Source organism: Mustela nivalis (assembly GCF_964662115.1).
Source record: "Mustela nivalis genome assembly, chromosome: 4".
NCBI lineage: Eukaryota > Metazoa > Chordata > Mammalia > Carnivora > Mustelidae > Mustela > Mustela nivalis.
Window position 1 is genome coordinate 160759190 of NC_139023.1, and position 24359 is coordinate 160783548.

Genomic DNA, 24359 nt, shown 5'->3' on the forward strand with positions numbered 1-24359 from the left:
CCGCCCCGGAGTACCGCCCCCTCGGAGCCTCTGGTGCTACCGAGACTTCCCCGGCCCGCAGTTCCGACTTTCCGTGAGATCTCTGAACTGCATCTCTGGAGCCTGTCCTTCTAGAAGGGTCTCCTTTTCCCTCGGCAGCCCCTCGCTGGACTCGGAAGGACCAGAAGAAAGGTACTGTTGCTCCAGTGGTAATTGTGAGGTGACGGAGGCACTTGCGAGGTGTGCCTCTAGTGGGGTCTGCTGTGCTAGTAGCAGAGAATGAGAGCAAGGAGGTCTCTCCCCTCAGCTGCTGTCCTCCTCGCATCAGTGGCCAGATGATGCCTGCCCCTTGCTTCCAACCCTGGAAACTGATAAAGACAGCTTCGATTTGGGTGCATCTTAAAAAGTACCTTCCCCCAACCCGCTCCCCCCTCACACACGCCAAGCTCTGGTAGGTGCTTATGGTAAATAAGAATGACCAAATTCAGTTTCCTGAATGACCAAAATCAGATTCCTCAGTCCAGCAAATTCAGTTCTGGTTTCTGGAAGTTTCTCTTCCAGGGTGTCATAATCAAAGGGACTTACTCCCATGAAAGCTGAAGAATCAAGACTATATTTGAGTTTCATAAATGGGTAGGATGATCAGGGTGAGAGCCAACTTTTACCCTAGTTGGGATAAGAACAGACGAAGAGAGGAAAAGTAAAAGAGAAATGCAAAAACTGGATTCCCTAGCTGAAACCTCTTTCCATCATTAAAAGGGGCTCTACACCCAATTTCCACTGTGCAAGGCTTTGGGAGAAGGTTCCTCACACCATCAAGCAATTCTTGGCCACCAGCTGGGTGTCCTACAATTCAACTCAGTTCTGACTGTAGCTGCCTGGAGGCAAAATCAGATTCCTCAGTCCAGCAAGAGTGACCTTCCCCAACTGCCACCCTGCTTCAGTCGCAATCACAAATCCAGGTTGTCCCCTGTGCTTCTAAATCAGAGGTTTCTAGGATATCCATCTTGGATTTGATTAATTTCCTAGAGTAGCTCACAGAACCCAGGAAACCCTTTTACTCACTACATTATGGGTTTTTCCAAAGGATAGTAAAGGACACAAATCAACAGTCAGATGAGATACATAAGGTAAGATCCTGAACAAAGGAGCTTCTAGCCTTATGGTGTTTAAGGCCCAGACTGGTGACATTCTGGCTCCCTAACCTGCAAGCTCTCTGAACCCTATCCTTTTGGACTTTTGTGGAGGCTTCATTTCTTAGCCATGATTGATTAAAGCATTGGCCCTTGGTGATCACACTCTGTCTTCAGGTCAGCTCCCTTCTCTGGAGTTTTGGGGGAGGGAGGGTAAGGACTGAAAGTTTCAACCCTCTAATCACAAGGCTGGTTCCTCTGGTATCCAGACCCCATTCTTAGGTGTTTTCCAGAATTCATCTCATTAACATCAACTTGGGTATGGTTGAAAGGGGCTGGTTAGGATTATCAACATTCCTTCACTACTCTTATCACTTGGGAAATTTCGAGGGTTTTAGGATCTCTGTCAAAAACAGGATGGAGACTATGTATTTGTCTTCTTATCAATCACAATATCACAATCATCCATTGCTAACCTTGGACAAATTATTTACCATTTCCAAGCCTCCATTAACTCATTTGTGAAATGATAGTTCCTGTCTCATTGGAAGATTAAGTACATTCAAAGGGTTTAGCATAACATGGTAACCATGGAGATGCCCTGCCCTGGCCTCCCTTCAAGGATTTGCTGCCCAGCTGCAGGGAGTGTGGTCAGCCACCAGCGGACCTGCTTTTGGCTCCTTCAGGGGCTGCCCCAACTGCAGAAAACTGCCCCTTCTGAGGTCACCCCCTTTTCCAGGGGACTCTGATAACTGAGGAAAAAGATAATGGATAAAGGCACGGCCAGTTCTGCCTGACATAGATAGTAATGGGCAAACTCATTCTAGAATTTCTTGCCAGAGCGGCCAAGGCTTTTGGGGGCCTGCATCATGGATTGACTTCTTCCTCCCCGCAGTCTTCTACCCTTTTTGCTTCACAGGTGGGGAGCCCTGATACCCCAAACTCTGTCTCCAGATCTGCTTCTGGAGAGCCCAGTCTATAACATGCAGTGTCTGGCAGACAGTAAGTATGCAATAAATGTTAGCTATTGCTTTTTGTTACTGTTGTGTTGAAATAGGAACTCAAGTCTGAGATTGGACATTCTGTTCCTAACCCATCCCACCCCTGCTTTGCAGGTGCTTAGTGCTGTACTAATCACCCTTCATTATGCTAATATCGTGGAATTATTCTTTGTTATAAACATTTGTATCCTTCCCAAAATTCATAAATTGGAATCCTAACCCCCCTTGTACTGGTATTACGAGGTGGGGCCTTTAGCAGGTAATCAGGTCATAAGAGCGGAGCCATCGTGAATGGGATTAGTGCCCTTATAAAAAGAGACACCAGACAGCTCCCTTGCCCTCTTTCCACCAAGTGAGGATCTAAGAAGGTGGCTATCGGCAGCTAAAAGAAGGCCCTCACTAGAACCAGACCATGCAGGCGCTCAGATCTCTGTCTTCCAGCTTCCAGAACTGCAAGATAATTTTTGTGGTTTCTTAGCCATCTGGTCTGTGGTATGTTGTTATACAATCTGAACTACGATATTCATCTTGAAGTACCTGCAGGGCAGGGAACCTATCTAAAACTTCCTTCCTTCCCTCCACTGATTTGTTAGCTCACACAAACTGGGCATACCATGTGAATCTGTTGATTAATTTTTAACTTTCCTGGGTTAAGGACTTGAGTGTGTTATTTTTGAATAGCTAAATTTTACTCTTCCCACATGGATAAGGATTTTCTAGGCTACCTCGTTACATGGTAAGCCAGGAGGCCAGCCTGCTTCATTATACTGTTCGCAGGGGTAGAAATCTATTAGCTAAGGTTCCATCCACCCTGCATTTCACAGTGTGTTTTTGGGGATACCAAGTCATCTAATCACACCATTGGTTATCTTGCAAGGATTCCGAGTCTGGCTCCTTTAGAAAGGGCTGTACAGCGCACAGCTGGGACTTGGTTTCGATACAGTTGATGGGCTTTGTTCCAAAATGCAAGTCAAAAGAGTTACCTTAAGGGGTAACATCAGCAAAGGAGCAATGCCAAGACCGACCTCGAGTTCACTAAGAACTGGCCCCTGGCCAGCTGGTATCTCTTGGGAGGGGATATTGGATCCACAGAAGTTAGTGTCATTGTAGCACTGAGAACTGGGGGAAGCCTGTCTGCCAAGCCACAGCGCTAGCACATACCACCCACCAACTACAAGAAGTGCTTTGGGAGTTAGATCGTTTTTGAAAGTCTGCTTCAAGAGTAGCCTCTTCTAACAGAGAGTGTGTGGAGTTGGAAGTCAACAGCCTAACTTCTCCTTGCCCACTCTGTGACCTTGAGCAGGTCATCTATGCTTCAGTGTCCTCAGCTGGAAAACGAAGGCTTTGCTCGGTTTGCTGAGGCTCCCCCTGCTCTCCTGTCCGAGGTGTCTGTGACGACGTGTTGTTTCTGTGCAGCAGGTGGACAGGAACCACACTTTGTCCCCAGAGGGGCTGCAGCTTGAATAAAAATGAGATGTTGGTGGTAGGAATGAGACATTGGCGGGAAAACAAAATCCCTCAAAAGGAAAGGAGGTTGTCAAACTCACCCACAATCCTCAAAGCAAAGCTTTGGTTGGATTCCCTGTGAGTCAGGAGTTTTCCCAGTTGCCTCATCTTTCTTACAACTTTGTTCTTTCTCCTTGCAATTGCTTTGATGACATTTCCAGCACGTTGGACCAGAATATCGTGACCTCTTTGGGGTGGGGAAGGGCACAGGGTTGGCTGCTCAGCCTTGAACTCTCAGCCCTTCAGGCAGTGATAAGACACCCCTCTCACAATAGGTATCTAACTGGAGAGCCCACCCAGCTCCCGGGTGCCCCCCTTCCTCCCACCTTCCCACACCTGCTCTCTGTGTGCTGCCATACTGTCCCGGCAGGCAGTGACTGCAGACCCTCTAGCCACGTTTCCTGTCTCGTCACAAGGCAGCAGGTGTTCATGAGAAAGGAGCAGCAGACCATCTGCGGGGAGACTAAGACAGAATCTCAGGAGTCCTCTTATCTGTCTTGTTTGCTTTGCTGATGAGAAATGAGAGGCTTGTGGGCCCAGAGCCACACAACTCGTTAGCGGTGGAGGCAAGAACAGGAGGTAGGTTTCCCTTAGCTAGGACCTATCACTCCCTAGTTTGTATTTTCTCTCCCTACTTGTTCTTAGCAGAATGGATAGATATTTTAACACTTAGTTTGCTTTACAAGATTCTGAACACCCAAGAAAATACTCAAGAAAAGTGAAAGCTTGGATGTCATCTCCTCCGTGAAGCCCTCCCCGAGCCCACCAACTTAAAAGTATTTATTCTGGGAACTTACTTAGGTCTTCAGCTATATGCTGAAGGGTCCTCCACCTTCAATAGGGCAGTATTCAAGCCTGATTTATCTGGGCCCAGTATAGCTCCACACACAAGAAAATTCACCAGTTCCCTTAATAAACCAAGTCCATTCCTTCCAGAGGAGCACCCTGACACAGGACTCGGCCCTCATGGGGATCACGTGCAGAAACGCAGCCACCGCCAGCCAGCGGCTCCTTGTTCTCTCTGAGCCACCCCAGACAACATCTCGTTTTTTTCAGCACAGCAAGGCCCCAGGCTAAAACATTTTAACACGGACTTCTGAGCAGCTCTGGCCAGTGGCAAGAAAGTTTAACATGAGACCACAATGTTCAGGTCATCCAGCTTGACTAGGGGTCCCTGCAACATGCCTCCCTTAGAGCACTTGGCCCGTTTTATGGGGTTCTCTGTCCAAGCTGTTTCTGCTCTGGGCTCGGTGACTCCCCTAGAGCTGCAAACCCAGTGCTGTGGTCGACCTAGCTCTGCACTCAGCCTCCCCACCAGCAGTGGCAAACACTAGGCCAGTAACAGGTGCTGAGTGAACACTGCGCCAGACTAGAAAATGGTTATCATCACACAGGTAGAGGAATGGGGCTATGGAAAATAATCAAGACGATGGCACTGTCCTGGAACCCAGGCCCATCCAAGAATGCCTCCTCCCCGAGAACAGGAACCGTGTGGTATGAGAGCGAGAGGCTGGCGTCGGCCACCTCAGCCCTCACACTCTGCAGCTCTTTCCTTCTCCTGCGGCCTTCAAGCCAAAGACCTGGAGTGTGTCTACGCTGTGGGTGTGGGTAGCAGGGGGCATGAAGGCACAAGAAACTATACAACCTGAGAAGAGACCAGGACAGGCACTCGGATTTTTTCTTTTAATTATTTATCAGATAAAAAAGAAAAAATAGTGATTGTTTCTCTTCACCCCCAACATTTCAGTTTACCAAGGTCAAGTAGGAGAGAAATTGAACAGTAATTCATGCTCCTTGCCTGGAGCAAATTCTTTCCCTGGGCTCTGCGGCACCTCGTGGAGGAGGGCCAGGGCAAAGGGCTCCAGGCAGAAATACTTGTTACTGTGGCAGCAGAGTGGCAGTGCAGCTGTCCTCCTTTCTTCTCCCTGTTGCCAGAACATTCAGACCCTCCTGTCTGTCGCCCCTCCCCCCAGTACCATCCTCCCCAGTCCATCAAAGGAAGCAGGAAGACAGCACGTGAGGAGGCAGGACAGGTATGGCGCAGGACCGGGGAAGTACACAGCAGACGTGGCGGAAGGCCACATCTTCTGCTTCTATTGCACATCCTGGCTCAGATCCCCTGCCCTGAGCAACGGGCTCCAAAGGGAAATGCAAACTTCCAAAGGGAAGTTCAAACCAAGAACCTGCTGTTGTGTGCCAGGCTCAAGAAGGGGAGGTGTGTGGTTGTGTGGCTTGTTCTGATACGCATATTTAAGTTATATGTTAAGTTATTCTGTGATGGGGGCAAGGCAGAGATTGTGCCTCGTTAAAAAAAACATGGAGTTTGGACACCCGGGGCCCTAATAGTCGCCTGGGCTTCTCCCCGTCAAGTTCAAAAGACTAAGAATAACTCTCCAGTCCGCAGATCTTCTGCATAAGACGGAAAAGACAGCAGCATCCCCCCAACTACACAAGCCCCCTTGCCAGGTGTCGTGACTCTGACACTCAGGGGTGACCTCTTTTTCTGAACACCTGGAGAATCTGGCCAGCGGCCCCACAGAACACCCTTTCACACTGTACGTTCCTCCATCAGGTGGCAGCTGTTTGATTCTCCTTCCTTGCATTGCAGTGAAAACAGAGTAGGATCCGGAACAAGTCGCTTACCTGACCTTACAAAATAAAGTCCTCGGGGGAAAAACAGTGGGGGTGGGGAGAAGGGACTGGTTTTGATTTGGCAAAGCTGCAACTCTTTCGCCTTCATGGGCTGGAACAAAGCTGGCGGGTAAAGACAAACCTAACTGAGCCAACGGCAAGGACTGCAGGCTATGAGAGACGACAGGTCAAACACAGAACTGTATAAATTGTGGCACTATAAAGATGAGAAGGCAGGTCCATGACACCAGCTGGGAGCACGCCTCGTGAGCACGCTTCCAGAAATTACATCTGTCCTGTAGTGAGTGGTGGCATCCAGATACATCGAAGCAGTTCTCCTTCCTCCTCTTCCCAACAAATTCTGAGAGTTTCTCATTTAAATAACTATGTACACACACACAAGCCTGGTCTCTCTTTTACACGAGGGTCCTTCACTTAAGGGTCCTAGAATGGCTTTAGAGAGTCGGTTCCAATTGCCTTTTTGGAGATTTACTGCTTGGGACCAAACCTGTAAGGAGAAGAAATGACTGAGTTCTACATCAGGCAGACCTTTAGGGTGAAAGCATCCCAGTGTTTAAGGGGTTGAGTCTTCACATAAATAATGAGCCTGCAACTCCCTCCCTCCCACAAACCCCTTGGGGTCTGACACCCTAACAGACTAAGTACCCAGGCTGGGACTCACCAGCCCTGTGCCTGGCTACTGTCAACCAGAGGGACCCACGCCCACCGGCAACCCTGGGAGTAAAGCTCCATACCTCCCTCTGATAAGGACAGTTTCTCAAGTTCAGCTTCAAGTTCAGCGTCCGAGATCCTAGGGTTAGGCACACTGTTGGTATAAAATGTCTCAGGGGGGTTTTCGGGCAGATCCAAAGGTTCTTTGGTGGTATCCTGAAGAAGGATGTCCAATTCCTTCTCCAGTTCCTCACTGTCAAAATCTGGAAAGAAAAGATGGCATGAGGACATACAAAGTCCAAGGAGCAAATGCGTTCCTGAGTCAAGGATTGGGGGTGGCATCACTCAGCTCAGCTCTACAAAAGACGTCCAGGCCTCCTTGCAGGTCCGAAAAATCGTAGGAGTCGGGAGGCAGAGGGCACCTCCAAGCAAATACTCTTCTCCCACACACACAGAGCTAAGTCATCAAGGGCATATATTTGCTAACACCACAGAACTGACCCTACTTCCCCTTGCCCATTAAGGAGGATCCTGCAGTAGGAAGTCTAGTGAGGCAAGATGGCTGCAGCCCAGAGAGGTTAACGGTACAGTCTACCAAGAGGAGAGGACAGTTCCTTCTAACCACTGCTGGGGGTGAACCCCAGAGAGAGTCCTGCCTGCACCAGGAAAAGCAGATCTATGACCCAAGCCATCACAGTACCAGGAAGCGAAACCCTCTTAGGAAGGAAGGAAGAAAAGAACCGCCCTGTCAACTCACCTAAGCCATTGGTCACCCCACCAGCCAGAGTCTGAGAAACTTCATCCTGAGTGTCACACAGCTGGAAGAGAAAAGCACAAGGCCTTGAAGGCGGAGTAGCATTTCTGGGGGTCTCCGTCTCTTGGGCTCAAGGTTCAGGGTTACCAAGTAATGCTGCCCCACCTGAGAATCAGTGCACAAGGGAAGGAGTCTAGTTTGGGGAAAGAGGAAGCACAGCAAAGTCACACCTGCCCTCACTAACTTCCTTCTGTAGCTGTTCCTCCCTGGCCCCCTCCTGTACCTCTTGGATCTGATCCACAAGGCTCTCTGCCTTCTCCACTGTGACATCCTTCATGGAGAGTTTTAGTGCTCCTACCCCAGCCTGATAGGCATTGAAAACCTAAAGAGGAAACGAAGTTATCAGTGCAAATAAAGAACACTGGGCAAAATACGTACCAATATCGTTTCATCTCCGAATGATGACTTTGGGTTTTTTTTTAAACCACCCGCCCTTGATTCAGCCCATGTTCACAGAGGCCAAAAGTTCCCAAAAGGAGAAGCGAACTCCCAGCCCTACCCTGAAAACACCCAGGCCTCCTCCAAACAGCACAGCCACAGTGGAGGGAATGAGGAGTGTTTGCTGGAGAGACCACCCATATCCCGGAACTAGAGGGGCAGTGGTTACCATCTGATCTGTCTGGGAGGCGTAGATCCGGTCCAGGATGCCTTGAACAGTGTCTAGCTTGGCATGCAGGGCCTCGATGCGCTTCTCTGTCCGCTGCTTGGCCTTGAGAGACCTCAGAGCCTGGCGGGGGTGGGGGGAGAGGCATGGAGACTTGGTCAGGAAGGCCAGAGGGCCAGAGGAAGCAAGGCTTTCTCTGGTGATAAGACCATCTCAGGCCTCCTCCTCCTCCCTCACTTGTAAAGCAAGCTATGGTGCCTGGACCACCTGCAGACACTTCCCATCATGCCCCAAGCTCGTCTCTGAACCGCTGGGGTACCACCACCCACTGTCGGACCCAGGCACAGGTACACAACTAGAGGGGAAGAGCGGAAACTCACCAGCTGCTTCTTTCCTGCTCGGCATGCCCGGCGGGCTTCTTCTTTACACCTACCAAACACAGGGGACAGATCAAGATGACTGTGGCGCAGGATGAGGGTGGTAGTGTCCTGAATAGTCCCCGAGAGTCCCACTTAATGAAGGTACTTTCCAATCTGAAAATCCAATCAATTCCGTCCAATGGCCAGAAAAACGACGCCCAAGAGCCTGCTGGCAAACTCCCGCAGCAAGCTGAGATATAAAATGGAACATGTATGCAGGCGAGAAAGCCAAACCAACCGAGGATAAGCAGTTTCAGCCGCCAGGCAAGGAAAATGTGCCAACAAGGCACCTTAACAGCACAGTCCCATTTTGGCAGCCGGTAGACAAGGAATCAGTTCTGAACACCAACAGTGGCCTTGGACGTAGTTCCTGGCTTCCCTGCACTGCTGGGTCTCTCTCACTGTTAAGGAGGAGCAAGCATTTTCATTCAGTGTCCACACGGCCTACAGTTTGGAGAAGGATTCATGTGCCTTTAGCAGGGGTGCCTTCCCCATCTGAGGGGAAGAGCAGGGATCCCTCAGAAAGAACCTGGAAGGCGGACACTCGCCTCATTCACTACGGTATTCCGAAGTATTCCTAAGAACCTAAGACAAGACCCTGCTCGACAGACACTGTTAAAAAGATCCTGGCATGGAGGAGCAGAAACGTTAATGCCAACAGACGTAATCTTGTCGGGGGAATAATTAAAATTCCTTTTTTTCTACTTTGTGATAGTCCGTGTTTTTGCATGACCGCTGCACTGAGCAGCAAGGACTTTGCTATTAGTAAAATAACTTTTCTTTCTTTTTCTCTAAGAGTTTATTTACTTGACAGACAGAGATCACAAGTAGGTAGAGAGGCAGGCAGAGAGAGAGGAGGAAGCAGGCTCCCTGCTGAGCAGAGAGCCCGATGTGGGGCTCGATCCCAATCTGAGTTGAAAGCAGAGGCTTAACCCACTGAGCCACCCAGGTGCTCCCTTTTCTTTTTTTTTTTTTTGAGATGAGCCCATGGGCAGCAGTGCTTTGCTGGGTGGGGGGCTGGGGCTGCTCAGCTCCAGGGTAGTTACCTCTCTGCTTCCTGGGACAAGGACTCCACCTTGCGCGATAGCAGCTGTTCACTCTGCATCAGCTGGTACACCCCGACATCTACGTCGTTGACCGGAGAGACCTTGGCATGTGGCCCTCGGGCAAACTTCACAATCTGAGGGACAGGGACAAATTACTGGGGCCCCTACTGCCCACACTCAGAAATCCCCCCGGCAGGAAGGGCAGGAGGCACGTGCAGTAAGGCACTCGATAAGCCGTCGCTGAGTCGCTGAACAAACAGCTGGACTTCCGTACCTTTTCCCCATTCTGCTCGAGAACTGTGACTCTCTTCTCTTTCTGCAGCTGCAGCAACACTAGGTAGAAGGTCCTCTCGTCTGGACAGGAGCCCGCACAGAGGGTGCTCAGCTCTGACAGGGCCACCACGGGGTGGGAGGAGAGCGGGGAGTTCTGATACAGACGGTACACCTCCTCGGCCTTCTCCTGCAGAGGGGGAGGCAAACGTGCTTACAAGCCTGGCCGCTGCCCTCAGAGCCCCGGAAGCCCTGGCCCCATGTTCCCAACCAGGATCATGCAAGACCAGAGCAGGGGGCGCTGGCTTTGTCTCCCCTGAAGTAGCAGTTTTGGAAAGGAAAAAGAACTTGAGTTTTTTTAAACCTTGGAGGGAAGTCTGGTATATACAGATGAAAGAAAGTACATGGTATGTGTATCAGGAGCTGGCTCCGTGCTTGCCTGTCCGTGTGGGACTTTGTGTTGCTGGGTCTCCCAGCCCAGGGGAAGGAGGAGGAGCCCAAGGTGGTGTGGCACGGCCAAGACTGAGAGCTGGGCCTGCTTTTCGGCTCTGCCTGTGGAGCCCGGGACCAGTCAGTCTCACCGGTCCTCAGCATCCCTCTCACAGACTGAAGGGAGAGAGATGACATCCATATTCCCTTCCAAAGCTGGTCTTCCCATTCTTAAGCCAACTGGCAATACGGCAAGCAAGAGCATCACTGAGTCTCTAAGGAGTCTCAGGAGAGAAGGATGTGACAGTGAGGTGGGACAGGGTTTGTGTGGGGAGCCTAAGAAATAGAAGTTTCAAGAAACAATGCCACCGTGTTCCTCTTACATGGAAAGTACTTTCTCAGACTTCTGCAAATAAGAAATACTTACTGAGGTATGAACAGAGTGCTATGAAAATCTAAGGAAGGAACACCTAGGAGTTTGGAGATTGCTTGAGGGGGACAAATGTTTGTTGAGAAGAATTCCAAAGGGTAAGTTCCTAGGTGAAGTGGTGGGAAGGTATCTCAGGAAGGGGGAAGGTCATGAGCAATGGCATAGAGTATGAGTCAATATGGTGTTTACGGATATGGACAGGAAGGGAAGAGAGAACAGAAGCCCTTCTCTCTTACACAGACTACACAAGCTGTGGTCTCTTCTTTGCTGTCCTTGCTCTGCAGATGGTGGACAGTCTTGGAAGTGAAATGACAAGGCTGGATTAACAGAATCTAGCTGGCAAGCAGGAAAGATGGATTGTAGGAGCAAGGCTTAGAGGCAGGGCGATCATTTATGCCAGAGACTGGGAGGGCCTGAACGGGACAGTGGTGACAGGGACAGAGAAGGGATGGGTTCAAGAAAAATTCAGAAGATAAAACAGGCAGTCCTCAGTAGCTGGGCATGGGGTGGAAGGAGACAGAAGAGTCCAGGATGATGTTTCAGTTCTGGCTTGAGTGACCAGGTGGATATGATGGTTTTTAATTAACAGCAAGAACACAGAAGGAAGAGCGTATTCTATAGGGAAGATAAAACATCCCATTTTGGACACGTTGTTTGGGATGCCTGAAGTATATCCAAGAAAATACATCCAACAGATAACTAGATACACAAACCTGAAGCTCAAAGGAGACACCAGGACAGGATATATAACTCTGAAACTCCTCAAGCACACAGAAGGTAATTCAATTCCCAAGTGCAAACGAGTTACCCAAGGAAACTCAGAGAAAAGTAATAAGCTGAAGGAAGACCCAGGTTTAAGAGGCGAAGGAACTCACAAAAGAGACCCAGAGCAACACATAGGGAGAACCAAGGAGAACCATCAGTGTAATGACAACAAAATCAAAGAAATGGAAAATTTTAAGAAGTGAGGGGCAACGGTGTCAAAGGCATAAGAGTCGTCTAGTAAGACAGGGACTCCACTTTTCATGTGATTTACCTGCCTTGTCAGATAATAACACTTACTATAAAGCTTCTGTAGTGGGAACAGTGCGGTGTCCAGGCCAAAAGATGAACGGCAAGCAACAGTAAATGATGTTGGGGCAGCTGGGAGGCTCAGCTGGTTGAGTGTGCGACTCTGGATTTCTGCTCAGATGATCATCTCAGGGTTGTGAGACAAGTACCATGTCAGGCTCTGTGCTCAGCACGGAGGCTGCTTGAATTTCTCGCCCTCTGTCCGTCCCGCTGCTTGTGCGGGCTCTCTCGAATAAAAAAATAAATCTTTTTTATTAAGCAGGGAGCCTGATGCAGCGCTTGATCCCAGCACCCTGGGATCATGACCTGAGCCAAAGGCAGACGCCCAACACCTGAGACACTGAGGTGCCCCAAAAATAAATTAAAAAAAAAAAAAACCCACCAAAAAATGATGTTAAGACAACTGACTATCTGTTTGGAAGAAAATTGGTTTTCCTTACCAGATATACAGAAACAAATGCCAAATTACTGAAATTTATTTTTTGAATTTATTTTTTATTAACATATAGTGTATTATTTGTTTCGGGGGTACAGGTCTGTGAATCATCAGTCTTACAAAATCCACAGCACTCCCCCATTGAACATACTCTCCCCAGTGTCCATCACACAGCCACCCTCAAATTACTGGAATTTAAATTGAGAAAATGTTTTGTTGTTGTTGTTGCTTTAAAAGATTATTTATTTATTTATTTTTGAGATTGAAAGAGAGAGAGAGAGAGAGAGAGCGCCAGCACAAGTGCACAGGCCGGGGTGGGGGACAGTGCTGGGGCAGAGGGAGATGGAGAAGGGAGCCTGATGTAAGGCTCGATCCCAGGATCTGGGATCATGACCTGATCCGAAGGCAGATGCTTAACCTACTGGGCCACCCAGGCATCCAAGAAAATATTTTTTAACATTTTTTTTAAAGATTTTATGTATTTATTTGAGAGAAAGAGAAAGACAGGGTGGGGGGAAGGGCAAAGGGAAAGCGAATCTTAAGCAGACTCCCCACTGAGCACAGAGCCCAGTGCAGGGCTTGCTCTCCGGACTCTGAGATCCCAACCTGAGTTGAAATCAAGAGTCTGATGTTTAACCAACTGAACCACCCAGACACTCCTGAGAAAATATTTTAAAAATCTAATTAACCTAGTGGAGGATGCCTTTGTAAGCAAGACCAGAAATTCAAGAGCCATAAAGCAAAATTTTTAGAGACCTGACCATAGAAATGTAAACTTTTATACAGTAAAAGACATGATAAATAAAAATGGAAGCAAAAGAGAGACCAGAAAATAATATTTACATCCCTAACACTAAATATATTCTATCTATCTACCCCTAATATGCAAAAATACCCCTCCTAAATATAAAGGGCAAACAACCCAGTATAAAAATAAGCAAAAAATATAAATAGGCAACACACAAAAGGGGACTTGTAAATGGCCAGCAGACAGGGAAAAAGCCACTCAAACCCCAAATAGGAAGCATCATTTTTGTTTGTCATACTGGCAAAATTTAAAAGACTCATGTTATCCAGTGCTGGCAAGGATGTGGGGAGACTGAACACGTTAATGTGTGAATTAGTACAAACTTCTGAAAAGTAATTTGGCAATTTCTGTACATATGCATTTCTAGAAATCAATTCCATAACAAAAAAAAAAAAAGGAAGTATACAGGTGTGTACACAAAGCTATCAAAGAAGTATTTTTTTGTAACAGAGAAATTGGACTGACTTCAATGTCCAACTGTGTGGTTACTACAGGTTAAATTGTGGCGTATCAATAGATTATCATGCAGCTATCCGAAAGAATGTTATGTAGGGGTCTGCAAAGACACTCATAACATACTGAAGTGTAAAGAAAAAAAGGCACGTTGCAGATCAATAAGTAAAATAAGATTCTATTTCTGGAAAAAATGCATGTGTGCATGCATATTTTTGTATGTATGTGTACATTCATGTATTTATTCAACAAATATTTAGTGACTCTCTGTTATGAAGCAGGTGTCCCAGCGCCAATAGAACTTCTCCCTCCTGATAGGAGAGACAGATTATAAATAAATAAACAAATAAATAATATTTTTAGGAAGGATTAAATGCTAACTAAAATAAATAAAATAAAAACATAAAAATATAAATATAAAAAACATATATTTTACCTGTATAAAATATATAAATATATCTAAAAATAAGATAAAATAAAATAAAATAAAACAAAACAGAAAGTAATACAATGGTGTGGGACAAGGTCAGTAAGAAAATATACGAACACCTGAGCATGCGTGTGTGTGCACACACAAACAGAAAGGAACACACCTAGAGATGGAAATGGCATGAACAGAAAGGAAATGTTTGTTTCTTTGTATAATTATTTTAAATAGCAAACCATATGGGCAATTTTTACTTTTCTGCATTTTTTCAAATAAAAAGTTACTGGCTTTCTGTGTATGGACTTGGGAAAATCACTTAACCTCAGAAGTGTAGGCTTTATTTTATAACAATATCTAGAGAAGACTCTTCAGTTTCATACACGGAAACAAGGTTCCCTCTCAGGAGAAAAGAGCAAAGTCACCATATATTTGAAAGCAGATGTCATGGAATGAGCTCAAGTGTTAAGCATTCTGTTTCGTGATATAAGCTGGGTATAGGTTTAACAGTACTGTGCCGCTATAGAGCGAGATTTATTTTTCTACTTAAATAAGAGTAAACTACACTGCAGTTAAAAATTACTGTTGGTCCTTGGTAGATCTATGTTATTAATTCCACTTCCTCCCCCATCTCTGCCTTTGCTCTCAAAGCCTATGAATCGAAAACCACATCTGTGGGGACAAATGAGTCTACCTCCCTTTGTTCCAGGTTGGAAAACCTTAGGGTAAAAGACTGCAAAGAGTAATAGAGCTTGGCCCACAGCCACACAAACTATCCTGTAGTTTTGCGGGTCCCTGGCTAAGTCCTGGAGGTCAGGGCGCTGGGTGGGAGGAGAGCCATGTGGGTGAAGGGAAAGAAAGAGCCCTTCCCTTGAAGCAGATGCACACTGCTCAGTCAGATCGTGAGGGCCAGGGAGAGGAGGTAGATTTTGGAGACCTCCACCTCAGTCTGAGTTAGAGAGGGTGGGGTGTCTGTCAAGGTGAAGAGAAAGTGGAGCTTCTGTGGGGACAAGGGATGAAGATGCTCAGCTGGCTCCAGCTGTGTGGAAGCCTCTGGGGCTATGCAAAGGTCCTGAGGTTGGGCTTAGTCTGTGAGTTTCAAAAAATAAGTACTGTCTACGCTGTACTTCTGCTACCAGGTGTTCGGTCAATCTGTAAACATGCACACACACAGCAGTTCTGGTAGAGTGGTGGGGCTGAAGTGGGTGTGTTAAAGTGCACTGGGAAGGTCAGGAAGTGGTGACAACAAAGCTTGGTCAAGGAGAGAAACAGAGCACTAACCAGAGAGTGGCCAGGCCCCACAAAGGAGTCATTCTGTGATGGGAAAAACTCAGGAGGATTTAGAGGCTGAGGAAGGAGAGCACCAAGCAAGGGAGACGGAATGTATATCAAGAGGGACTGATGGAATGAGGGGAGAGCTGGGTAGACACAGACTCAAGAGCCCATGTGGAAGAGAAGACGGACCCTTCATCCTCTGAGCCTGGGGAGAAATGAAGGCTCAAACTTGATGGAGAAGGACAGAAAACTGAAGGCTTGTTTTAGGAGATGCTCAACGAAATGTCAGCAGAGTCATGGGGGTGGCGTATGGAAGGCAAGTGTGAGGGGGCTGGGAAAGGACAAGAAGCTGGGCTGAGGAATGGCTACGAGGGCCCTCCTAGAGCTGGGCCCCATGAAAGGGAACCCAGTCTTGGTGACAGGGTGATACTCTCTAGCAGGGATGGCAGACTGTGGGGCCGGTCTATAGCAGTGGCTGTGCTGGGTGTCTCAGGTGGCCCGAGAGAGCAGCAAAGCAGCTGGGTGCATGCTCTAGTTTGGCTAGGGAAGGCAGGCCAGGAGGAAGCTGACCAACCAGTACAGCATGAAGGGACCAAGGGCCTGGTGGCCTCTTCAGTGAAACTAAGACCATCAGTAAGCTGAAGGGGAGAGGGTTATAGTCACAGAGAAGGAACTCTGAACCTGGTCTGCTGATTTAAGAGAAGCCCTAGCTAAAGTCACAAGGTCTTTAGAAATCCTCAGAAATGCTTAACCAGTAAACTACAGAAGGCAAAGAATTTTCCAAACTTTAGCTTATCACTAATATCTACAAATACAGAAAGTAATCAACTGTATGTTACCGACAATTCCTGGACAGCCATTGCCTTTGAAATGTACAATCCAACTAACAACTCCATATAAAAGGTCAGATAAACTCCATTATCAACTCCCTCACCATGCAAAAAAAGATGTTGTTTCTCTAAGGATACACACAGGAACGTGGAGGATCCTGTCATCATGGCGATGCCATTCGGACCGGACCTCTGCCTTTTCAGCACCCACCTTAAGCAGCTCCATGGCTACGAGCACCTCCTCGGCAGGAACTTTATTATCGCCTAGCATGTTGGAAAGAGTCCACTTGAGGGGCTTCAGCAGGAAGACTCCAACCCCCCAGGAGATCCAGCTGCTGTCTACACTGGCCATGAAGTCTGACTCCCGCTGCAACTCCCCTCGACTGCAGGCAAAGAAAGAAAAGGGCATAGAGTAGGCTTAATGCAATGTCCCATTCCAATCTGAATCCTCCCCTAAGAGACAAATTTGATCATCACCATCATCATAAACACCATTTCTTAGGTACCTACTCTGTGCCAGCGATTATGAGCAGCACTGTTTATGCTCCAGCTGAAAACCTCACGACAACTCTGTGAGATGGACATTGTTGCTAGCATTCTGGTCAATGAGAAAACTGGAGGACTGGGGTGAGAGAGGCCAATATAACTTGGCTCCAAAATGCAAGCTCTCCACTAAGGCTACAGAGCCTAACTTGGGACTTCCTTGTACAAATGAAGCTCCATATGATAAAATGAAAATAACCATAATGTCAATTACTGTCAATGCAAGACCTAAGGAAATATACAAAGATGGTCAGAGAAAAGATTTTCTGCTATTCCTAAGCTACGGTGGAGACAGGACATAAGCACTTTATGGTACTGGTACTAAGTAGCTACATTTAATGAATGCTTACCATCGACCAATCACTATGCTAAGGGCTACGTAAAGAATATGTTTCAAATCCTCATGATAAACCTACTGACAATTATCATCATCATTTTATACTTGGTCAAGCTGAAGCTTAAAGAGGGGCACATAATTTTAGCGAGTGGCAGAGCCAGGATTTGAGCCCAGACCGTTTGGCCCTCAACTTGGCACAGTTCACTTTCTCAGACACAGTAAGTTTCAGAAATGGCTTGTCCCATCAGCGTCTGCCAATGGAAAGGTACTGGGAAGAAGGGAGACCCCTAAAAGGAACATAGCAAAGTTGACTTTCTTCATTCACTGGACAGCACCCTCAAAGGAACATACGAAAGTTGACTGTCTTCATTCACTGAAGCAGGTACTATGCTAGATAGGCTGCTCTAAGTGTAGGTACAAATGTGATCTGCAAATGATTTAGAATCAGGAGACTAGGGGGTCCAGGCCTGGCATTAGCTCTCACTAGCTGAGTGACCTCGAGTAAGTAGCTTGATCTCAGTCTCAGTCCCCTCTTCTGTCTGTTGAGGATAATTCTATCATCTCGCTCTCAGGACTGCTGAGGAGGTCAGATGATGGTGTATGCAAAGTATCTGCATACTGTTAAGTGCGGTACATCTATTAGACAGATATCCATGCTGCCGCCGCAGGTACCTCCAAAACCCTGCACCGGTCGCACAGGGGACACCTACAGACCCTTCTCAGAGCACCGAGGTACCCAGTAAAGCCCTCAGCCTGCTTCATGTCCTCTGCTTCAACCAGTCTGTGCCAAGGACAAGCCAAGACAGTCCAGACACATGACCTGTGCCGGGGGGGCTGCAAGCAAGATCCCCACAGGCCTTTTCCCCACGACAGCCCTCTCGTTAGTCCTGACATTCCTTAGTTCAATAAATCTATCTCACATACCTTCTGTGCCGGGGTAATTCAAATTTGGAAGCCCCTACAAAATAACTACACAACGGCATTCCAAGCCAGACAAGTCATTGTCACCTCTGCCAGACGGGTTTCTCCTCTTACCGTCTGAATCTAATCTCATCGGACAATCGTGGCCCCCCAATTTGCCCGATGCCCCGTCTCCCTCTCCCTCCACACCCCTAACCCAGCCTCCTTTCGGGTCCTCCTGTGCGTACTGAACAAACAGATCCGCCCCTGCGGTCCAGACCCTGGGCTGGGCGCGGTACCCTCAGGGAGCCACCCCCGCCCCCTGGCCCGGGCCCGCCCTCACCGTAGCAGGTCCTGCAGCACGGTGGCCAGCCCCAGCGGGACACTGCCCTTGCGCTGAAAGGCCTCCTGCAAGTCCCGCAGACGCAGGCGCACCACCCCCTGGCGGCGGCTGTGGCTCAGCACCAACGGAGCCCAGAAGCCCATCTTGCTGTCCCAGTCGGTGCTGTTCACCTCGCGACTCCTTTTGAAGGCGGAGAACAGGAAAGACATGCGTTCCTCATCCTCCTCCCACTCGGGGGGCAGTAGGCCCGCCGGGTCTCCCCCGGCCGGGGCCTCGGCCTCCCGCTCCGGGGACCACATCGGAACCCCAGCCCCGCCAAGGCTCCGAACACAACCCCGGCCCTGGTCCCCTTCCGCCCTGGTTCCTTCCCGGCTTCCGTTCCTTGACCGCCTCCTCCTCTGTCATTACGTCATCGCCACCCCCAGCGTGAAATAAGTCCCGCGCCTTCTTAAGCGCATGCTTCTCTCTGCCCTCTCTGCGCCAGGAGGCGGGCTGATGACCCTATTTTCTGACAGCCTCAAGGCGCTTGCGCCGGCACCTCCTCCCGCAGTCTTTGTGCGGCAAGTGGGGCTTCGCGCGTGCGCGGCGAGTAGGTGAGCGTCCCGCCCCCCTGACGGATCATAGAGTTTAACGACGCGTCATAGAGAGCCTAACGCTTCGGCGCGGGGTTGTGGAGGTTCCAGGTAGTGGGACTGTAGAGTCCCGCTAAGAGGCGCTAGAGGAGCCGGGATCGCTGGTGCATCAGTATGCGGTTCCTCCAGCAGCCTTTACTTCAGACACTTAAACTTCCAAGATACCTTCCTTTTACAGTAATGTCAGCGGATAGACAGCCGTTGGCCACTCAAGCTCGTATCCGCACTACTTTTTTTTTTTAAGATTTTATTTATTTATTTGATAGAGATCACAAGTAGGCAGAAAGGGAGAGAGGAGAAAGCAGGCTCGGCGCTGAGCAAAGAGCCGGATGCGGGGCTCGATCCCAGGACCCTGAGATCATGACCTGAGGCTGAAGGCAGAGGCTTTAACCCACCGAGCCACCCAGGCGCCCTCCACACTACCTTAAAGATATATAAGCTTCTACTGTTCTGGCTTCTCACCTTCATCCCTGGCGCGCTCTGCGTTTCTTTCTCAGTGTCAGTATCTTGCTGATCCTCAAGCTGGAGCTCGATTCTAATCTTCGTTGAAACCTACCCCAACTGACCTGACTCACAGTTGATCTCTTTCCCGGACTGCACAGTTGGCATTTACTATTCTGTATCCTGTTCCCTAATTCCCTCGGCCCAGGTGCAATGGCTTAAATATGATGCTATGATACATAGTGGTGCTGAAGAAATTGTGATAAACTGAAAGGTGTTCGGCTTGACCTCTGCCCTTCTAATAACTTAGAATCTTGCTGGAATGGAATATATAAGAGTCTTACAAAAAAATCTTTTGAGCAATGAACGTGTCCAGGATGTTAAGAATAATTTTTTTTTAAAGATTTATTTATTTGACAGACAGAGATCACAAGTAGGCAGAGAGGCAGGCAGAGAGAGAGAGAGAGAGAGAGGGGAGGAAGCCGGCTCCCTGCTGAGCAGAGAGCCCGATGGGGGAGTCGATCCCAGGACCCCGAGATCATGACCTGAGTGGAAGGCAGCGGCTTAACCCACTGAGCCACCCAGGCGCCCAAATTGGTTTTCTTTTTAATTGAACAGTTTAAAAGATGAAAGGAGTTTCTTGTTTAATGGAACTGGGTAACAATCCCCAGAGTTGAGTATGAATCTGACCTCTGCCATTCACTGGCTGTATGACCTTGGTCAAGTATTTAACCTTTCTATTTGAAGGAAATACTATGATATATGTAAAATACCTAGTATAGGTGTTATTGATGTACAGAAGATGTTAGTGTTTGAAGCCAAGGGCCAGGAAAGAATTCTTGAGATGTCTTTGGTGCAAAAAAGTGGTTTTATTAAAATACGGAGACAGGATCCGTTGGCAGAAAGAAGTGCATAGGATCACCAAGAGTGGGCAATTATATACTTGCAAATTGGAAAGGGGGTTAGGGACAGAACAAACCTCCAAGGTATTTTGGAAACAAGGTTTCTAAGGCCCTGAGGGGGCTAGCCATTGTTAGGAAAGGTGTTTATTACTGTTTAGTAAACCCTCAGTCATGAGACCCTTCAGATGTGTATCAGTGGACCCTATGCTTGGAAGATGATTCCTAACCTGTATCTTGGAGGGAGGAGGGGTTAGAGATAAAGGGAGCTTCCAAAGGAATTTTTATATGTTAAAGAACACCTACAGGGTCCCAGGGGTTGGGCTAAGATTGAATTTTGCCCTTAGCAAAGAGTCAGTATTGAGGCAGTTGAATTCCTAAAGGAATGTCACTCTCCTCGTTTCAAGAACTTGTCAGTGGGCTGTAAGTAGTAAGGAAATTTAATAATTTTTCTTCTGACTTTGTTTTCCATATCATTATTACCGTGTGGCAGAATGTTTAGTAGTTGGAACTCAGTTATAAGGAAGAATTTTAATGAGGATTTTGAAAGACGAAAAGGGATATGCTTGGCTATATAAACGAATGTGTCAACTGATATTGATGTGTTGCATTCTTTCAAGCATTTTCAGGTCCCATATGATATTTATGACAACTGACAAAAAGTCTCTCCTTGACCACAGTCTAGATAGGTTTCTCTGAACCCTGTTCTTGACTAGGCCTGCCAACCTTGGCCTATAAAGACCTGAGCAAATGCTACCATAGTTTCAACAGCTCAAGACCACATCTCTAGGAAGACTGTAGGCCCTCCCAAAGTGCTGCTGTCTCAGAAAACTCAAGGTTGTCAAAAAATTTTACTGACTGTTCCAGGCAACACCTGAAGATGGGGCCCCTGTCTCCCAGCCTCTGTGGGAGAGGACAACTAATTTTCACAAGTCAGTTGGCAAACCCAGATACATTTCACAGGGACCACCTCCCCTTCCTGCTTTTTGTAATTTATCTCTGGCCAGACTCCACTGAGACCCCCTCACTCTCCTAATATTCCCGTATTAGCCCTTTGAAAAGCCTAGTCACCTCTGTATAAAAAGGTTGAGTTAAATTTGCACTGGATGCTTTCCCTATTGTAATAGTATATTACTGATTAAAATCTATCCTTACCACTTTAACTGGTGCCCAGGGTTACCCTAAGAAGCACGTTTCTGCCATGCTAACATACTCAATAAAATGTCTGGTTGGTGTGTGTCATGGGAGAGACCAGCTTGTTTTCTCAGCTAGGCCTCTGAGTCCAAGTCAAAATAGTCCTGCTCCTAAGCATTTTTTAAAAGATTTTATTCATTTATTTGACAGACAGAGATCACAAGTAGGCTGAGAGGCAGGCAGAGAGAGAGAGAGAGAGAGAGAGAGAGAGAGAGAGGAGGAAGCAGGCTCCCCGCTGAGGAGAGAGCCCAATGTAGGGCTCAAACCTGGGACCCTGGGATCATGACCTGAGCCAGAGGCAAAGGCTTAATCCACTGAGCTACCCAGGCGCCCCATCCTAAACATTTTTAGGAGAGCAAAGTTAAGTATCTGTAGCCACCTGTACTGAAAGCGCCATGGGTTCCTGAACCCTCTTAGCAGAGGGTTCTCCACCTCCACCTTTTGGAAATTGGGGGAATTACTAGGAGTAATGGAGAACAGAAAGAAAAGCTCCAATGATCCTCAAAGGAGCGACTGGGGATATGCCAAGCTCTTTCTCATCTCAGGGCCTCCACTGCTACATTCTTCCTGTGCTCTGCACGACTGGCTCCTTTTCATCCTTTAGGTCACAGTTTAAAATTCACTTCTTCAGAAAGGCCTTGTCTGAACATTCTATGTAACATAGCACCCTTGGCATTTTAGAATGGATGGATCAGTTTGACAACACCTGCTGATTCATCTGAACATCACAGAAAGACAACCAGACATACCTGTCTCCTGAAGTCATGTGATAGCAAGTACACAGAGCCATGGGGAAGTATTTGTTTTAAAAAAATTGAACCTGAAAGTTATCAAGCTACTAGATCTAAATCCTAGCTCGTGGAAGTTAAAAAATCAGAAGGTAGAGAGAGGTATGTGTTAAACGAATACTGAGGTTGCAATTAGCAAAATCCAGATGGGGGAGTTCTACCTAGACCTTAGAATTAGATCTATTCATCTAATTTGGATCCAATTTTCATGAATAATCAGAAAAACTCATCAATGGTAACCAGATACTTTCCACATTAACTGGATATTTGATATTTAGCAAATTACTTCGAATGAAATAATATGGAGGTTATGTTTTCTTGAAAGTATATTTTGAAGATGTATCTGAAGCATTTATGACTGAAACCATAAATGTGTGGCAGGAGGTTGGATGGGAGAGAGTAGGGATGTATCAATGAGTCTAAATTTTGTACTCTGTACCTGCACAGAGTGAGGTGCTTAGATATCATTTAATTTTTTTAAATAGATCTTATTTAAGAAAGCGAGAACATGAGTGGGAGGAGGGGCAGAGGGAGAAGCAGACTCCCCACTGAGCAGGCACTCTAGGATCATGACCTGAGCCGAAGGCAGACGTTTAACTGACTGAGACACCCAGGCATTCCCTCATTTAATTTTTTAAAATGAATAAATGACCACGACCCGCATCCTGGTTTCATGTCAGTAAATACCTGCATGACCTCAGGCAAGCAGGCTTTCTCTCCCGATTCCTTCTCTGTCAATTAAATGTTCTACAGTATGATCCTGAGGACTTTTTTTTTCTAGTGCCCACTTTCTGATTCTAAATGTAATATCTATTGTAGGTCTGAGTGATTGCAAGAGCCCTTCAATAGTGGGGAGTCTGAAGACCAAGAACAACCATATCATCTCACTGCAGTGATATTTATTTACTGATACCCCAATATGTATTTGATCAGATGCCTGAGAAGCCTCACTTCTGGGATAATGTGCAAACATCGCAGAGCCATCCAACCCTGCATCACCTCTATAAAGCCGTACAGTGCTTCATGTCGCCTCGCCAGCTGGTTTGGGGATGCCTCATTATTTTTGCAGAAATATGCATGCCCTCTTATGTTTTCCAGTTATTTCTAGTTCTTATCTCTTGGATTCACAGCCTTTAGGACTTGGCTAAAGGAGGAATAAAAAATACATTATTCATGATCTACGAAATTTATGGAGGGAGAAGCCAGGCTTGTTAATATTCTGTTCAAGCACCACTATGTTCTAGAAGTCTTTCTTGATCTCTTTCTTTCCTCTTCCTTCCTTCCTGCTCCACGCTGGATTGGGTGTCTTATCTTTTTATACCTGTATATTTCTCTATCATTTCATGTCCCACATTGTTGTCTGCATTTCCATTTATGTGCCTGTCTCTAAGTAGGTTAAGTGCCTTACTGGCAGAGACGATGCTTTTAATTTTGTTTTTTCTAGCACAGTGTGTGCACTTCTATAAGGACTCAGTTTGCTGTATTAATAAATGAATGAATTTAGTCGAACCATGAGTTTGAAGAAAGAATGAAGAAACAGTATCATCATTGCCTATGCTTTATATCATGAGAACATTTATGGGAAGGGGGGAGTAGGGTTGGGTGAGCCTGGTGGTGGGTATTAAGGAGGGCACATATTGCATGACACACTGGGTGTGGTGCATAAACAATGGATCTTGAAACACTGAGAAAATGAAATTAAATAATAAAAAAACATTGATCACAATATAATGTACAAGTACAATAAACCTTTTATTTATTTGGATGACTTACTGTTTCTTAACTGGTTTGAGTTGAAATGCCTCTAAATTTAATTGCTTACATAGTCAGACAGACTGGTTAGAGTAATTACAGCTGTGGGAACTCCCTTGGCTTCTCTTTTCAAAGAATGCAAATCACAGGAGGTTGTTGCTATCTACCCATTCATAACTACAATCTTCTAGAATGCCTCAGTAACCATTTATGAAGTTTAATTTTATGCCAAATAACTTATCCCTTTTTAAGCTCACTGTCTTCTTTTCCACTTTTCCCTTTTATTTTAATTAAATATA

At 46.9% G+C, this 24359-nt stretch overlaps 1 protein-coding gene and 1 long non-coding RNA gene across 4 annotated transcripts; one reads left to right on the forward strand and one right to left on the reverse strand.

The window, feature by feature from the left end:
* Positions 1-19: 19 nt before the first annotated feature.
* On the forward strand, positions 20-23956 carry LOC309863982. 2 transcript variants are annotated; one of them, XR_014311329.1, is made up of 3 exons: positions 20-171; positions 2032-2114; positions 23128-23956. It is a non-coding gene; the product is annotated as an uncharacterized lncRNA (long non-coding RNA). The 2 variants fall into 2 exon arrangements; XR_014311330.1 differs by lacking the exon at positions 23128-23956 and adding an exon at positions 3417-3559.
* CHMP7 (charged multivesicular body protein 7) lies at positions 5289-18945 on the reverse strand. Of its 2 annotated transcripts, XM_082729240.1 has the most exons (10): positions 18355-18945; positions 16443-16614; positions 10080-10265; positions 9806-9939; positions 8721-8769; positions 8344-8463; positions 7960-8058; positions 7680-7740; positions 7006-7185; positions 5289-6758 (listed from the first exon to the last, which is right to left on the reverse strand). In XM_082729240.1, the coding sequence occupies exons 1-10, from the start codon at positions 18651-18653 to the stop codon at positions 6706-6708; spliced, it is 1353 nt and encodes a 450-aa protein (XP_082585366.1). In that variant the 5' UTR covers positions 18654-18945; the 3' UTR covers positions 5289-6705. The 2 variants fall into 2 exon arrangements, with proteins under 2 accessions (XP_082585366.1, XP_082585367.1); XM_082729241.1 differs by lacking the exon at positions 7680-7740 and having other exon boundaries at positions 18355-18895.
* Positions 23957-24359: the final 403 nt, after the last annotated feature.